General features: G+C 42.6%; 1 protein-coding gene across 4 annotated transcripts; it reads right to left on the bottom strand.

Annotated features, from left to right (window-relative positions):
- Positions 1-256: 256 nt before the first annotated feature.
- On the bottom strand, positions 257-17,666 carry rhbdf1b (rhomboid 5 homolog 1b (Drosophila)). Of its 4 annotated transcripts, none has more exons than XM_086139130.1 (20): positions 17,179-17,275; positions 16,378-16,501; positions 14,908-15,038; positions 14,555-14,704; positions 11,037-11,265; positions 9,997-10,203; positions 9,693-9,815; positions 9,465-9,607; positions 9,074-9,319; positions 8,425-8,536; positions 8,245-8,319; positions 7,611-7,772; positions 7,424-7,524; positions 7,257-7,320; positions 6,684-6,778; positions 6,079-6,154; positions 4,875-4,975; positions 2,621-2,774; positions 1,779-2,002; positions 257-1,690 (listed from the first exon to the last, which is right to left on the bottom strand). In XM_086139130.1, exons 2-20 carry the CDS (start codon positions 16,471-16,473, stop codon positions 1,495-1,497), a joined length of 2,685 nt encoding a protein of 894 aa, XP_085995256.1. In that variant the 5' UTR covers positions 16,474-16,501; positions 17,179-17,275; the 3' UTR covers positions 257-1,494. The 4 variants fall into 4 exon arrangements, with proteins under 4 accessions (XP_085995256.1, XP_085995255.1, XP_085995257.1 ...); XM_086139129.1 differs by lacking the exon at positions 17,179-17,275 and adding an exon at positions 17,352-17,666 and having other exon boundaries at positions 258-1,690; XM_086139131.1 differs by lacking the exons at positions 14,555-14,704; positions 17,179-17,275 and adding an exon at positions 17,352-17,666 and having other exon boundaries at positions 258-1,690.
- Between the last annotated feature and the right edge of the window lie 245 nt (positions 17,667-17,911).

The following is a 17,911-nucleotide window of genomic DNA, read 5'->3' as shown; positions in this document are numbered from 1 at the left end:
CTCAAAGCGCATGAGAAGAATCAATTATTTTATTCAGAAATTTTCGCCATTGATCATCCGGCCCAGTGCCTGCGAATATTAAGTGTAATATCACCCTTCACCACAAGATGTCAGATATGGCGCAGTTGCACTGGCACCAGGCCTAATACGACAACGCCAGTAAGCTGACTAATTTTTGCAGATATGGAATGATATGCAGGATCAAATTTTGAGGTAATTTATTTTTTTGTGGGGGGGGGGATGCACAAAATGAGTTCTTGAAGGGTCATTTTTATGCAAGAGAGCCCTTTGCAATGGGGCAAAGAAAAAAAATCACCCTTTGTGGTTATTTTGTTGCTTGCGCCGAAAAAAATATATAAATATAAAAAACATATCGAGTACCTATTTTACATGTATTTTGTTCATCTTTAAAATTGACTTTTTTGTCAAACATCTGGTTAGGAAGGGCGTGGTCCAATCTGCCCCTCCTCCTCTCCCCCATTAGCACTGATGAATAATTCTGCCTCTTCTGTTATTTAAATTGTCCATCCCTGATTGTGAGTCTTCGTACGCGTTTTCGGAATGCTGAAGGAAGTCCGAGTACTCATAAAAATGAAAGCCCAACTAATTCTGTCTACTAGTAGGACAACTTTGGCATTCTATGAGGACAAGTGCAATACATATTCCCAGTGAGGCAAAATTGTGCACTAAGAATAAGGCATTTTAAGTGTTTAGAAATACAGAAGACAACCCGTAATGAGACAAATTGGTAAAAATCCACAGGAGCAAATGCAGGTCCAGAAAGTTAAAAAAGAAAAAAAACAAAAACGCCACAGTTTGGCTTGAGCCACAGGTGGGTGGCTTTTACGCAACTGGTACAATCACCCAGGAAACTGGAATCAGTAGAGGCACCTGTGGCTTAAGCCAACCTGTGGAAGAGGTTTTTTTTTCTTTCTGGAACTGGATTTACGTCCTCTGGGTGGGGGAGAAAAAAGAAAAACCTTCAGGTCAGGGGGGCAGGTCGTAATACTAAATTTCGCCACTACGGGATGCTGTTGAATCACTTTCACATTGGAGAGGTGATGGTATGTTTGTTTCACTACTTTTGCGGAAGAATATTTTACAGGGTTCTCTTGTATACTGAAATATACTTTTTTTTTATTGAAAAATCTGTGCAAAATGTCATCATTTACAATGTTCATATATGTCTTCAATACTTGTGCAATTGCGTGCTTTTTTTGGATCATCATGATTCAAACAGCGCATGACAAGCAAGCACCGAGTACAAATAAAATAAAAAAATATTTGAGTCATCGGTCAAAACAGTTACGTTAATTTATATCATTTTAACAAAGTGCTTCAAAGCCTTTGGGTTGAATTTTGTTTTTTCATGCGAGACGGCACCTTACAAAAATGTCTCGCAAAAATTTTGCACTTGAATCTCTTCATTTCAAACGCCGCGGCACAACCCGTGGCCCCACGAACCCGCGGTGCATCCAAAGCAGCCGACGTGAGTCAAAGGAGGTTTGCGTTCAGGTCATACTTCTCACAGAACTTGTCCGTGATGGGAATGCAAGTGAGGTACTCGCACCAGTCGCACTTCACGGGGTAAACGTAGAAGAGGACGGCCAGGGAGGAGAGCAGAGCTACGAAAACCAGCAGGAATACACAGATCTGGATCCTCTTGCGGTACATGTCTGAGCGCCCAAAACTGAAACAGCAGAGAAATGCAATATACATTTATTGATGTATTTATTTTTATCAGAAAGTTTGTCTATCAATGCAAAAGCCACACTGACCTGATGTATGGCAAGAAGGCAAAGGATAAGAAGAATCCCGAAACAAAACCGCAGACGTGGGCAAAATTATCGATCCAAGGCAGCAAACCGAAGGAGAAGAAGAATACGGAGATGGCAAAGAGCTTTCCAAACGCCCGCCATGGTCGCTCAAGGATCTGCCAGCTCTGAAAGAGCTCCACAAAGAGACACGCCAGGATGCCAAACTGGCTGCCCGCAGGACCGACCTAAACGAAAGCGATATATTATTAAGCGATTATATTATGCTGAAAAAAAATGGTGCGTTGAACTTATTCCGTTTTATTTCGTCAGGTGGCCAACACAGAATAAAATCACCTGGACCCAGATACATTTTTTAAGTAGATGTGTAGTGTACTTTTTGGTGTACTAGAAAGCACATTTACGGTATTTAAGTTAAATACAACTGAACTGAATTTTGTTTAAATAAGATGTTAGGTACATAGCTACACATTTCATTCTAATGTTTGACATTATTTTGTATTTTAAATGTTGCACATTTTAGTCGGCACGAGTTTGCACGTCCACCTCACAGTGCATAGGTGCATGATTCGATTCCGGCGCCGGCCCCCCTGCGCCCGCGTGGGTTTTCTCCGGGTATTCCGGTTTCCTCCCACATTCCAAAAACATGCCTGGCAAGTTAATGGAACACTTTAAATTGTCCCCAAGTGTGACTGCGAGCCCGAATGTTTGTTTGTCAACGTGTGCCCTGCGATTGGCTGGCAACCGGTTCAGGGTGTCCCCTGCCCACTGCCCAATGACAGCTGGTATACATCACTAATGCCGATTGTACCACATTTTGGGGTTCGATCACATATGTTCTGTACCTCCGCTCTGTAAGGCAGAAAAATAGCCGACGCCAGGTTGCCTGTGATGCCACTAAGCGTGTAGATGATGGAGATCCGCAGCCAGCCAGCTAGCTTTTCCAGATCTCGAAGAACTGTCATTTGGAACAACGCTGACACCAGGCAGTGAAGAATCCTGCAGACAGATGGCAAAAACGATTCAGAAATAGCGGCGTTGAAGTTAGGATATTTAGTTATAACTAAAATGTGATGCAAACTAATAAGCTAAAATGGCTGCCAAAAATAACACAAAACAACAGGAGAACATATTTGTCAAGTCAAGTCAAGTCAACAGTATTTATAGAGCACTTTCAAACAGCCATCGCTGCATACAAAGTGCTGTACATGGAGCAATTTAACATGCACAATAAACAGTAAGACAAATCGGTAATAAAGGCGGTAGAAAGCACCAAACAGTAAAACCAAGAACAAATCTAAGTCATGCTGAGTCGAATGCCAAAGAATACAAGTGAGTTTTGAGGAGGGTTTTGAAGATGGGCAGCGAGGAGGCTTGCCGAATGTTTAGTGGGAGGTCATTCCAGAGAGAGGGACCAGCAACAGAAAAGGCTCGATCCCCTCTGAGCCTCAGTTTAGTTCTTGGTACTTCTAATAAAGTCTGGTCCACAGACCTGAGGCGCCGGGCAGGTGTGTAGGGGCGGATGAGCTCAGAGAGGTAAGGTGGCGCGAGATCATTCAGAGATTTGAAAACAAATAAGAGGATCTTGAAAATAACTCTAAAATGAATGGGGAGCCAGTGAAGGGATGCCAGAGTAGGAGTTATGTGCTCCCTCTTACGAGTACCAGTCAAGAGGCGAGCGGCGGCATTCTGGACCAGCTGAAGGCGCTTAATGGAGGACTGGCTGACTCCAAAGTAAAGGGCATTGCAGTAATCGAGCCGGGATGTGACAAAGGCATGAATTACCATCTCAAAGTGTTCATGTGAGAGGAGAGGTTTTATTTTGGCCAGCTGTCTAAGGTGAAAGAAGCTGGATTTAACAACGGCACCAATTTGCCGATCGAGTTTGAAATCACTGTCCAGTTTAAGGCCCAAGTTTGAGACTGTTGACTTAAGATAAGGAGACAGGGGGCCCAAGTCTACAGGATGGAATGTACAAGGGCCACTGGGACCAAACAATATCACCTCTGTCTTCTTTTCATTGAATCTCAAGAAATTTTGTGCCATCCAGGTTTTGATTTCTTCCAGACAGGATAGGAGTGGCCTTAATGAGAAGGCGTCTTTCTTGCTCAGTGGGACATAGATCTGGCAGTCATCTGCATAGCAGTGGAAGGGAATACCATGTTTCCTTAAGATGGAACCCAATGGGAGCAGATACAGCGAGAACAGCAGAGGCCCCAGAATTGAGCCCTGTGGAACACCACATGACAGGGGGGCAGTGCGTGACTCAGAGCAGCCAAGGCTGACACAGAAGGTTCTGTCAGCTAAATAGGACCTAAACCACTCAAGAGCACTGCCGCCAATGCCCACCAAGTGCTGCAAACGAGACAGCAGAATACTGTGATCCACTGTATCAAATGCTGCAGTTAAGTCCAATAAAACTAGACACACGTGGTCTCCAGAGTCATTTGCCAGGAGGATGTCATTAGAAACGCGTAACAGGGCTGACTCCGTGCTATGCATCGTCTTGAAACCTGACTGGAAGACCTCCAAGATGTTATTTGTGTGGTATTAGTTCAAGCAGACTGTTTTGTCTATTGTTGTGACTTAGATGAAGATTAGAAGACATTTTATGACCAATCTATGAAGTAATCCAGATCACTCCAAAGGGTTCACATACTTTTTCTGGCAACCGTATCTGCAATTGAAGCACACTTTTCAAAATGCTTGAGTGAAGGGCATTCAAAATCAGCACTGTGGCAAACATATGTGAGTCACTCGTGGCGACCCCCTCCCACCCCCCGACTGGGTCCCTGGTTGCTCCTTTTTAGAAAATGTTTTCAATTAAATTAGCAATATTTTTAACCGTACCGATCCCAATTCTTAGCAGCTTGAACGCATCAATATGAGAAACGCAAATCAATAGAAGTAGATGCTTCCCAATGTTCTGGGTCAAATCCTCATCCCAGCATTAATTAACCCAGCAGAGTGCTCTATGAGGGGCTGTTAGGGAAAACAACTCAGGATCAGCTCCTGCAGATACGACCGAAATGGTCTCACACACGCTATTTTAAAGAGTGACGCTTGTTTAAAGATGAACTAATAGAGAGGTCAGGTCACCCAGCGTGAAGGAAGAGGGACAGCCACAGTCGGGAAAACTGGTCTGGGACCTCAGGGTTGAGGAAAGGCAGGAGGCCACACACGTCATCCATGCACGCCACCTAGTGGAGAAAGAATGACTGACATGCAATAACCACGTCATACTGTATTGTACATACAGTATATGGAAAGCCATATAAGCTTAAGGTCCATTTGCGATGACACAACTCGGCAAACATCTTCCTAGTAACGTATTTCTTGACAACGACTACCTTCTACTCGTATATAATGCAGTTGTAAACTAATGCACAAGTAACATGCAATCGTCCAACTACGTTGTGCGCCATTAATTAAAAATGTGTCCAATTAGTGATGACCAAGAGGGTGCTCGTCACATGAAACCTAAGATTGAGCTCGAGGATATCCAATAAAGGCTCAAATGGCTTTCTAAAATATGCCTAAACACTGACATACGGGTTAAAAAAAAAAAAAAAAAACACCGACACCCAGTGGTCATTTTTTTTAATGAACATATACCGTGATCCCGCACTTATCGCGGTTAATGGAGACCGAGACCCCCGTGAAAGAGGAAAATCCACGAAGTAGGTAAACCAGGCACCCCCGGACAGGTATATGTACATGACATGTGTATGAGTATATATAATATTTATGAGGATAAATTTAATGGTATATAGGCAATGCATGTAGAAGTAAATGTTTATTGTAATTATTACTTAATGCTATGTACATGTATAAGATGTATCAGTTAGGTTAGTGTATAAATAACAAATTACAGTAAACATAAAATATACATGTAGTACTGTATATTACTGTATATCTATGTCACTCGCTGACTTTCCTGGACCTTTTGCGGCATGTTCGCTATTATTTATACTATACTGTACTTTTGAAAAATCCGTGATGCACTGAAACTGCGATGCGTGAACTGCGAAGCGGCGAGGGATCGCTGTATTACCGAAACCCATCTGTTGCAATACATATATACAGTATATACATATATAAATAAAATAATCAATTAAAACTGTCTGAGCTCATGTTACCATGGAAACAAAGGTCACAACTACACTACTGTAGGAAGCCAGCGCAAGCATCCAAAGAGTAATTTTAGGTTCATATTAAATAACGTTGCCGCTTTAAGACGCAATTCGAAAAAACATACCGGCTGCTGGCAGAAATATTAGCGTATGCATGCGTGGTCGTCTACCTGTGAACAGAGAGTGGCTTCTTCATGGAAGTAGCCGTGCATGAAGTCACAGTACTCTCTGGAAGTGATTTCACATCTACAAAACATAATACAGCACATATTAAAGAGTATGTAAATAGTCGTGATTTAGTCAGGATATTTCATTTGGAATATTGATGTTGTATACAGTACAAAAATAACACAAGACGTGTAAATGCAAGTTTACAAAACGAAATATTTCTAAAGATGGAAATATATCCATCCATCCTGCCATCCGACATCACTAATTCTCACTTGGGTCGCGATCGTGCTGGAGCCTGGCCCGGCTGACTTTGCGTGGTCGCTAGCCAACCACAGGGCATAAAATGTCAATATATTTTTTTAAAATGTACAAAGGACTAATATATTTACTACGGCTGCATCTTATGCACTTCACATTGATAGCGAGCCACACATGGCATGCTGTCAAAATGACCTCATGAAGTCGGAACCATTTTTTACGACAGCACATAAGACAACAAACAAAGCAAAAATAATGCAGACAATTATTTTTTTCCTACCTAAATACAGATTAAAAAGCTTTGTCCAAGCTGGAATTGTAAAGTTCGGTGACATTGGATCCTTACCGTCCTTTGGTTCCGATGCAGCAGGGTCGGCCTGTGATGGCACAATCTATGTGGGGAAGATTGGTGTGGTTCACAAAACTGTACCGCGTGCAAATCTGCAGGTCACACACACACAAAAGTAGATTACAAGTATATTGTAGTCAGGGAACGTGGGCTACTTCGAGTGGTATGCAAAATATAAGTCCCCACCGTTCGGTTTCACTTAACTCATTCAGTACCATCCAATTCTACAAGTCTGAAAAGACGTTTAAAAACGTCTTTGGGAGTGAAGAGTTTAACATCATCAGGACAATACATTTGCATTTAATCTTTCAGAGCTGTTGGTCTGTTTAGGTACAATTTTTATGTCATCCTAGTGTGTAAATTATTCTTATTGATCTTTTATTCAAGTGCAGTGTTAATGTGAAAAAACTGGATAATGTTACAGTGGCTTGCAATAGTATTCAAAATCAAAAATCAAAAATGGCTATATTGGCTGGATTTGGCCGTTGAACAGGAGACAATGGATGGGTGGAATACTTTTTTTGTAAATGATTCTGCATATTCATTTTTTTTTTAACATGTTCTGCTCACCGGCCACTTGGTGATGTCTTCAGGCCACTCATGAGGCGAAATAGAGGCAGGCTCCTGACAAATTCTGCAAATAACCCAGGGTGGGGGCGGTGAAACATTTCAGCGACTTGTTCCCAGGCTAAAACATGACGCGGTATCAAATTACATACACACCAATTTGATTTTACCTGGGATCCTGATGGCAAACAGCACCATATTGACGTAATTTACCGTTCAAAGAAGGAGCGCTGGGGTGCTGAGGCCACTTGACCCACAATGCCAAGGTGGTCTAGAAGCGAAGAAACAATATGAAGTAGCAGTCAATACAGATCAATATGTTGACAAACTTTTTCAGTCAGATATTTCTAAACTGACCGAGCATTCCTCTTGCAAAGTCTGCAAACATCCCGAGCGATCGTTCCTCACGCAGCAGCCCGACTCTCTCTCTTTGTCCCTCTTCTCCTGCACTAGTTTGTGAATCTCTCGATCTTGACGCATGCAAGGGGAAAATTTGGCTCCCAGATGGATCAGCTTCTCCTTGCAGGGAAAAAATAAATAAAAATCAATTTCACCAATTTGAATGCCTGCTGTTGTAAATTGTACACCTTTTTTAAATGTAATATTCTTAATAATCCTTTGTTCTTTGTTGCTGCTCCATAATTTCTGAGATCCAAAAAAATAATTTTAATTTTCATATTAATGTCTATGCATCATTAAAAGAAATAAAACCTTGTCCATGCAAATATATATAAAGGAATCAGCAAACCACAACTGCTACGATTACTTTCTACTACCACTTCTACTTTTTTTCCACCACAAGTATGACATTTCTGCATTGACAGCGCTCGGTTAGCTATTTCACCGAACTGGAGTTAGTTTTAACCAAGCTATGGTTTTGCATCTTTGTCTTTCAACATTCAACCTTCCGGCTTTTACTGAGCCATTAAAATAAATAAATAAAATAAAAAATTTAAATTGGTAATAGTTTGAAAATACTGCAAGGACTCACTGAGCTTGGACCAATCCAGAAATTTTGTTGTTGCACAAATTTCACATTTTCGTACACACCTTTGTTCCTTAACACCTAAAAAAAAAAAAAAGGAAAAAAAAGTGTTTTGAAAAAGTGGCATTTCTTCTTTTATCCTCAATGAAATACTGGGGACAATGAACGCACCAACGCGTTACTTACAGAATCCACAGTTTCATGTTGGGAAAAGCCCACAGGAGCGATGCCGTGGATGCTGACAGCCAAGATGGTGACGAGTAGATGGACGAATGTGATCCAGTAGCTGAAGAAAGGCCTAGTGATGACAACAGCAGAAGATCAGCCAAACACACCAATGGTGGGAGGTGAAGAACAAATACTAGTAGGTAAAGAGATTTTCCTGTTTTCTGACAACTTTTTACTTTTACGACCTACATTTGAAAACATACATGTATGTAACTTAACCTCTTGTCAAAATGGCCGACTCTGACAATGACGTGAACCTGACATTTTTGATTGTGACATTGCCTAGCTGAGGATGACGACTGATCCAAAAAAATGTTTATTTAAATAACTTGAGTACATCAATCATACTTTTAGTACAACCACACTCAGTTTTACTCCCGCTGTCTTTTTAAAAACATACGCTAGCGCGCATGCTATCATATCTTTTAAGCTAGCTTTTAACATGCCTGCGTCCAGTAATGCCAGTAACACAGAAACATCACCCGTGACCGACCCTACGCCTTTCAATACGGTGCGCCGTATGGTTGTAAAAATACGGTCCATATTTCTACTTCAAATACACAGTTTGAGTACTGCCCTAAGCCTCCAGAAAACAAAAATGTCCTACCTGTGATCGTCCATGTCTTCAATCTGTCTCTTGACAAAGCTGTCGATGCGCTTTCGGTACGTTCGGTTGGTGAGACGGCCGACCATGCCGAGCCCGTAAGGCCTCTTCTTCTCTCGGGTGAACAACTTTTTGACGGGCAAGGCGATCCTTTGCCCACGCTGCCGACTCACCACTTCTTGATTTACGCGCGCCTTGGGTTGGACGAGTGATCCGTCTTTTGTTTTGCGCCATCCTCGCTCTAATGGCCTGCAAATAAGAGAGGCATCCATTCATCGACATTCTATTTTCTCTATTTCTTATTTCACGCAGAGTTCCCAGCTGACAATGTAACCATGAACTCTCACTTATTTCACTTTGCCCTAATCTAAAATACAATTTACAATAAACTCACAGCATCAGGTGACTCCTCTCCAGTTCGTTCCTATCCAGCGCACTTCCGGTGAGCTCGACCTCATCCGATTGACGGTGCGCGGCCTCCGATGCCGTCTCGAAAACTTCATCCGCATAGGTGGAGAGCTCATCCGGTAGACCCTCCTGAAGTACACAACACAAGTCTCACTTTCTGACAGTTTTCCTAATGAGGACGCATTTTTTTGTCTGTGGTTGGGACACTGCTCACCCCAGTGAAGAAAGACGTGTCCAAATAATCAGGGAAGTCCAGGGTGTCATCTTCAAAGAAACTGGAGGGCAGGAAACTCCGCTTGCGGTACCGTCCTGCGCCGCTTTCACCTAATGCACGGCCCTGTACGCACAGATAGTATTTTGTTCAATGTGTGTGTGCACGTTTGAGTCTGCGCCTGTGTTGAGATGGTGAAAAAAAGCTTTTTTTAAGTAAGTTAACCTTGAAAACAAAAATGCTAGTTTATAAAATGCAGTGTGTTAGGACAGAGTATCTCTTGACGGAAGTGTGTTTTGCAAATCACCTTCATCAACGCCGAGGCAGCTTTGAGGCTCATGACGGCAACCGACTCCCGTTTGCGTCGCCGTGGCAACATGCTGAGGGCCGAGCGGGAGCTGGAAAAGGAGCATAGCGAAGCCGTGCAGGCGTTGGTGTGAGTCGGCGGCGCGCCGAAGCCATCTACCTCTTCCACCGTACGGAAGGCGCGACCACGAGCCAGGGGGTCCACAATCTGCGCGCACACAAGACAGATTTACTTGGATATCGCAAGTCAACACTCAGGTAAGGTTATATTGATTACAATGTTACTTTGTGATCAACTCTTGTGCCATAATGTTGGCACAACCACTGAAAAGGCCTCTTTTCGGCTTCCTTTTAGTTTTTGGAACCACGAGAAGCGCGAGATCCGCCGACCTCAGGGAGCGAGGTGGGGGAGTATGGCATCAGCAAATCGGTACTGAGGTGCCAAGACAATTAAAAGCAAACATAAGAACTTTAAAATGAATACGAAAAGGTACACATGGAGTTAGTCATGAAGAACAATGTCACAAAAATGCTGATATAATGCAATGTAACAAGTCTTTTTTTTTTGTAGAGCCTGCGAATATTGTGCGCTATAAGTGTTACTTCACCATTTTTATTCCAGTATCTTTTTTTTTTTTTGTGGCTATAAAGTATTTGAAGCAAAACCTTGGCTTTGTTTTGACATTTCAAATAGACACAGTCAGAATAATTCTTCTCATGACTCACTTTCTAAAGACCCGTGGTCAGGAAAAAAAAAACCTCACTTGTAAGTCAATTTATTTTTCGCAACCGAAAGCAAAACATGGACTGAGCTATGCCTCGCTACTAAAAACCCGTAAGTTTACGCATTCGTAAAACTCTGTGCTTTTCTGTGTTTTTAGATAATTATGACATGACGGAAATTGCAGATTTCGAAAAAAGCAGTTGAAATAACACAACTAAGGCGATAGTTGTTGTGCTTCCTACTCAAGTGCCTGCAACACCCATCAACTGAAGCAGTAATAAAAAAAAAATTAAAAAAAGTCTCGGACCGTGGCCTACCCTCTGCATGCCATAGTGATGGTGACTAGGGTGGTGGGGCGTGAGATAAAGGGGTGGAGGGGTCTCAGTGCTGGCCAGGGAGAGGTTGTCTTGGCTAGTCAGCTCCATGCCCCTCATCACTTGAGCCTTTAGCCCCCCGTAGAGATGACTGCAATGCTGCAGGCTCTTCCTCCTCCATCGCTGGCTGCTCTCGCCGTCTTTGCTTACACCAAACCAGTCTGCCGTACCTCTGGAAAAAGGAGACGTCAGTTCAAAGAAACTTGATTTCCACCGAGGCGCACGGGTAAACTGGATTGATTTGGGGAGAATGTACAGTTTAATGTGAGCTAACAGCATTAGCCTCAGATAACTTGTCCATGTCAGCTTTTCATGACATTTGACACCTACAGAAATATTGCTTCCGTTTTTGGACGATCGATTACAGCCAGACTTAGTGAAGCGATTTTAATCACGAAAAAAAAAAAAAAAAGATTGCAATATACTGTATCCCTCTGTGTATCTCTTAACTGTGAGGCCATGGCGGTGAAATGTTTAGAGAGAAGTACACTCAGTCATAAACACGCAGCCATGAAGGATGCCAGATGGAGGAGCCTTTTCAAAACAAAGCGCGGCGCTTGTTGTTCTGACAAAGTTTATCCACATCGTAATTCCCCGAAAATCCAGAATACCATCATGCGCCATATTAATTCCAAAAACCAAAACGCACTCCTTTATGAATGAATGGCGTTTTTAGAATGGATTAAATTTGCTTGTGGGTGTTCAGATGAGCAGGTATGCACACAAGCATCAACAAGTACACGTTACATTCACTCACAAGTTATCCAAAATGGACGACGCACGTTTTCATGTCCTCTGACTGGGGCTGGCACCAGCAACAGAACAAGAATGTATACACACACACACACACACACACACGCGCAAAGGGCAGTTTAAAATATAAGGACATCCGATGACTCAGTCTTAAAACTATTGGTGTTCACTTTCATTTGATTGCTGAACGTTGCTGTGGGGAGCCACAAGCATGACATGGCATGATGAAACATGCCAACTCTGAAGAGTGAAATGTATGACTCAGATATAGAAAAAAAAACAAAAAACAAAAAACAGAACAGTGGCCCGAAAGGTTGAACAGGGCTCGGTGCACACAGAACAAGTGCACGGGTAAGCGTGTACAAAGACTTTCGATTTTGCATATCCAAAGTAGTTCGCTACTATTCTTAAAAATAAATAAATAAAAATAAAAGCCCTTAACTTTTTAGTCACGCAGTTAGCTTACATTCTGTGCAAATGTTGTAGCTCATACAAGCAGACGTACTGTATTAGCAATAACTTGAGTAATATTAACATGAGGCTTCATTATTTAAAAAAAAAAAGTGCGTCCATAATTTGCAAATGCAGAGCACAAAATACACTGAAGTGATATAATTTATTCGAAATACTGTGTTGAAATATCTTTAAAAAATATGGCTTTAAAGAAGGGTAACATTTTCTGAGTCTTTCCCGGCTCATTTTGACCGAAAGGAAGACATCACCCACGATTGGTCACCAATCACGGCTCATGCTGGAGACCGACAACCATTCGCACTCGCGTCGTCACTTTTTTTGGAAACCGAGCCCCATTGCCGTCAAATGGCTTCCCAAAAGTGACTCACCTGTTGACAGAGCCCCAGTAAGGGTCCTGACTACGGCTCATACCTGAGCGGGGCAGTGAATATGGAGCTATGTCACCTCCATTACCAACATGGCTAACACACTGCCCGAAAAACGACTTCAAGCCAGATCCAATGAATCCAAACTGATCTAATCTACAGGGGGGGGGGTTCCTGATATCCGGATCAGCGCTACCTTCCTTCCAGGGGTTGCGGGGGGATAATCACCACATGTCCAGACTCTGTTCGACATCCACGGTCATCCTCATTCAATGAAAAGTTTGACCCCAACCCCCCCTCCCCCCCCCAAAAAAATAAAAAAATAAAATTAAAAAACTGGCCTCAACAATGAGATGAAGAAGTTCCAGATGTCAAGCAGCTGGACGCACTCTTTCGGTCCACAATGATCCTAAATGCTCTGACCCTCGTGTCAGCAGCGCACGAGCACGGAGCTTTCTGTCTCAATGTGCAAGAAAGAGTGTGTCAAAGTGTCAGCTGCTGGCACGCCTCCAACTCTTCACCCAAAAAGAATCAAACTTCCTGGGAAAACAAGACCGGCGTGTCTGTTCCTCGTCAAAGTCAATGGGCCTCCACTCTTTGGCGCCCCCACTTGTGAATGAGGTCTCAGTGTCTTATAGCGCGCGTGTGTGCGTGAGTGTGAGAACATGAGTTTTGATGCCAACATACCAGAACACGGCAATATTAAAAGGAGAGAGAGAGACAGAGAGAAAGAGCGAGAGAGAGAGAGAGCGGAATGACACACACTTGCAGGGAGGAGAAAAGGAGGAGGGTGGGGACAGTGTCTTGCCTGGACATGACACACACAAGCACACACTCGGGCATACACTCATATGCACAATCGCAAACACATCCGCAATGTAAACAATTTGCTAGAGACTTTCAGATTTATTTTAAAATAAATAAATTCTAGATTTTTTTACAAATCCGCTCTTAACTCCCCAAAAAAAAATTCCCTGATATTTTTGGTGAATTTGACAGCATGGCAGCTAGCTTAGTGGCGAGCACATTCTTTCGTTGCCCTTCCTTATGCAACCCATAACAGTGGCTGGGGAAACGGCAGAGGGAACCAACCGCATGCTCTCATTCACCCTTATCGGGATTTGATCCCCAATCACCAGGGTCCAATGTCAGGGTTGCCACCGATTGAGTCATTAAATTCACTTGAACTCAAAATTGATATGTCCACTGCTATTAGCTCACTACCAGTGCCCAGTCCCGTGCTTCTCGCCCAAAATGACCCTAATGAAGATAAGCTGTCTAGAAAATGGTTAGATGGCTATTTGTGACTTTTCCCCCTGAAAATATTTTTAAAATGCTGAAAAAAATGTACAGAAATAAATTACTTTAAATATACACTTAAAAACAATCACAAATGTTTTCTCTGAATATTTTCAAAAGATGTGCAACTTTTCTATTTAATTTTTTATTTTTTTTGTAAAATATGTACGTGAAGAGTTTCAAGTTTTTGACAATTCAAAACAATTTAATTGTGTGCTCCAGAGCATCTCAGTGGTGTGTGAGGAAAAAAAAAAAATGGAAGTGCGTGTTTGAGCATTTCAGTATTGAGTATTTTAATAGTGTGTATGAAAAGTGTTTCAGTTTTGTGTGAGAGGAAATTTTGTATTAGGCGCCTTATGGCCCCCTCATACTTTTATTTCCTCTTCCACACGCCCAATGTATAAGGCTGATAAGACATGAAGACCACCTTCTGAGAAGCGTCTTTTCAAACCAAATAGAGGGGCAACTTTGAAGGGGCCCACATGATCTAGGAATTGTATTAAGTTAACAAATCTGCTCACTCACAGATGTTAGAGTTGTTTAGTTTCTGAGATCAAATGATTTCTGTACCTGATTATCTGTTTGGGTATGGACGAACGTCGTCGAGTCAATATTTTGGGGATGCAGGACTGCCTTCGGACAGCGGACACCCTCGTGGGGCACCGTCGGCCTTTAGGGGGGATTGTGTTGACTCGCTCAAAGTGCACTTTTTTCTCACTGCTTCGTTGCCAGAGAAGAGCGGGGGTTGGGGGGGGGGGGGTAGAATGAGAATCAGAGTGAGAGAGCGGAGTAATAGCAGCAAGAAAAAAATATATGGGGAGTTAAAAACATTGCAGAGTTTATTAGTGAACAGGAGTGAATAAAACAAAGGGAAAGGAGAGCTAGGGAGCTTGTTCGGTTCTGTTTATGTGTGTGCATCGAACCTCTTGGATGACGTGAAGCAGGGTGCTCTCTCCAGAGGGGGTCTGAGGTAGTTTTTGGATGTTTCTAAGGCAGCCAGGTAGACCTGAGGGTTTGCTCCTGGCACGCTGACACTGCGCTGGCGTTTTAGTGGCTGCAACACACAATTACCAGAGTTACTACCTGTAGTTTGTTCATTGTTAGTACCCTCTGTGTTTTCCCTCCTCTGTTTGCCATCCATCCATCCATCTATTTTCTACCCCTCATCTGGGGTCGGGTCGCGGGGGCAGCAGCTTTAGCAGTGAAGCCCAGACTTCCCTCTCCCCAGCCACTTCTCCCGAGGCGTTCCCAAGCCAGCTGGGTGACAGTCTCTCCAGCGTGTCCTGGGTTGTCCCCGGGGCCTCCTGCCGGTGGGACGTGCCCGGAACACCTCACCAGGAAGGCATTCAGGAGGCATCCTAATCAAATGCCCGAGCCACCTCATCTGGCTCCTCTCGATGTGGAGGAGAAGCGGCTCGAATCTGAGCCCCTCCCGGATGACCCAGCTTCTCACCTTATCTCTAAGGAGTCTATTTGCGATCTTGATCTACAGCATTTTAGAAACTCTCATTTGTAATCTTGTCTCCCCACATACAGTATTCTCGATTAAGCTAAAAGTATTTTGGTGCCATCTTGTGGCATTTTGTTGCCAAAGAATGACAACGGTGTCCTTCGAGATAAGTTTAAAGATAGAGTTTACATTTTTATGCATTTTAAAAATGGATGACCTGACAGCAGACCTAAACCCTCTGCAACCACAAGCCCCTCGACATGTCTGTTCTCATCAGGTGACCGGGTAAGTACGTACATTGTTGATTGTACATTAAAAAATTAAATAAAAAGTACAACCTCAAACTGGTGTCCTTTTTGGCAATAGTACATCTTGGCCAAGTCATCCTGGTGGGGGGGCGTGAGGAGTAAAGTAAGTCTACATTCAAATCTGGCTTCAAGACTGCAAATTCTGCATTACTATTAGTTGTTCTTCATGGAGGATAAAGAATATATGATTGAGAGTACGGTTTTCTCTTTATGCATGATACTGCACCGTTTGTGTTTAGTACATTGATGAAAGGGTGATGGCACCACAACATTATAATAGTGTTCGCATCAAGCTAGGGAACAGAAAGGCTTAGCTATCTGGTTTTTGACGTTTAACTTGACGGTTAACTTCAACTGGGAGTGGAGATCAAACAGCTTTTTTCGACCAAGTGTTGCTTATTTTGAAGTGAACTCAGTTCACTGCCACCAAGTCTGCGTGTCAGAGCAAAACAAAACAAAAATTAGCGGAATGACAGTGCTTTTATTTAAAAGCTCATAAGTGGAGTGACTTGGCACCACACCTCTGTATTTTTGACATTTAAAGAAGAGCTTTATTTTGTCAGGCCACAGCCCTGTCAAAAAAATAAAAAATAAAATAAAAATAAAGCACTCGGCTGCCAACTTTTTGCATTTACCTGCTTTTGTGTGGGCGTGTCATCAGACCTCAGCTGGATGACTGGGATGTCCAGTCCGGGCCAGGGTGGCTTCTTCCTCATGCCTGGCTCGGCCATGTTACCCAGCGCCACCAATCGGGGACAGCTGGCAAAACAAAGCATGCATTAAAAGTATTCCCACTTCAGGTGAAGATTAAACTTGCAACGCTATGCTAGATGACTGCCCTATCAGAAAAATGAAAGTGAAACTGTCATAATTGGACATAAAAGAATAACGATTATGATGAAGACTAAAGAATTTGTAAAGTAAGGTGAAATTAAACCACTCAAAGGCAAGTTAGCATCAAAATGTATGCAGATGTCAAAATAAAAGTTTTTAAGTAAGCTATAATCATGTGACAGTTTTGGAGGAAGAAATTTGAGTGGCACCCTGCAGCATTCTCTTGTTCCTCTTGTTTTAATCTCAATTTGCATGCTAGCTTTCAAATAATTTTATACGTTTTGATACTTTTTTTGTTGTTGCAATTTCTGAATATTTTGTGCCTCTCTCTGTCATGCTTTTAATATTTCAAGTCAAGCGCTCTCAATTGTCCTGTACATAAAATGTGCCCCACTTGCCTTATGTTACAAAACCGCGCGGAATAAATTGCTCATGGTTTTCCCTCATCGTCTTGTACACTCTACGGAGTAAATTGCAGTGTACATTTAGTTTGATTCTAAATTAATATTTTAAAACGTATTTACAAAAAAGAAAAAGTAACAACAGTCACTTTGCAGAAGTCACTTTACAACCTACATTACTCCATAGTTTTGTCTACCTACCTTTATTTGCATTTTACAGGGAAAATGCATCGTGTCATTGGAAGTGCATTCACATGGAAAAGTGTAACAACAACAAGCTGCAACCACATCCTTTCGCTTAAACCACGACAGCGGTACTCTTACATGCACAAGACAAAAAAAGCAAGCACGCATTGCAGCGTGATAATACTTACTTGACACTCGTTGCTTTGGTTGAGTCTTGGGATGCCTCTTCTTATGTTCAACGTCCATCCATCCATTTGTTACTCCATCGTCTCTTTTTTTTTTTTTTTTTTTTTTACGGTTGGTTTTTCATGACGGGCAGATTAGAGGATGTAATCCGCGCGGCTCACATGACATGCCTGCAGCGTTGGGCTCATAACGTCTGATTGGACGGTGATGCTTCGGAGTGTATACAAACAGCACCTGGAAGGAAATGACATTTTGTGAACAAAACTGGCTCACAGACTAATAACGTCAAGTCAAATTGAGTCGATTCAGTCGCCTTTCCAAAATGACTCCAGAAATGTGCTTAGGTCTCTTCGAACGTCGCAAAACTAAACATTCGTAGCTCACGTTATTTCCCCGCCCACACGGTACGGTACTAAGTACACTCCAGATCACATCTGGGCCAGATGTTAGAAACGTGAATGCAGTCGTGAGAGTGTGTGTTGTGTAATGTTTCAGCATTAAAAGTTCGACACCCTTGCAAACTACAACCACAAAAATGGTGTATGTTGTTCTATTAGTCCTT

The sequence above is a fragment of the Hippocampus guttulatus genome, chromosome 19 (assembly GCF_054856545.1).
Source record: "Hippocampus guttulatus isolate MCC_2025c chromosome 19, RoL_Hgut_1.0, whole genome shotgun sequence".
Classification (NCBI taxonomy): domain Eukaryota; kingdom Metazoa; phylum Chordata; class Actinopteri; order Syngnathiformes; family Syngnathidae; genus Hippocampus; species Hippocampus guttulatus.
Note: the sequence above shows the minus strand (reverse complement) of the source record. Positions and strands in the feature narration are given on the sequence as shown.

Bases quoted from the DNA above. Each gene is read 5' to 3' on its own strand.
- rhbdf1b (XM_086139129.1), bottom strand. From the start codon at position 16,473: ATGGCCGAGCCAGGCATGAGGAAGAAGCCACCCTGGCCCGGACTGGAC. The intron at 6,779-7,256 runs GTGAGCAGAACA...TGTGACCTGCAG, and splicing joins AAGACATCACCAAGTGGCCG to ATTTGCACGCGGTACAGTTT. The intron at 2,775-4,874 runs GTGACCTGACCT...ATCTGTCTGCAG, and splicing joins TCCCTCTTCCTTCACGCTGG to GATTCTTCACTGCCTGGTGT.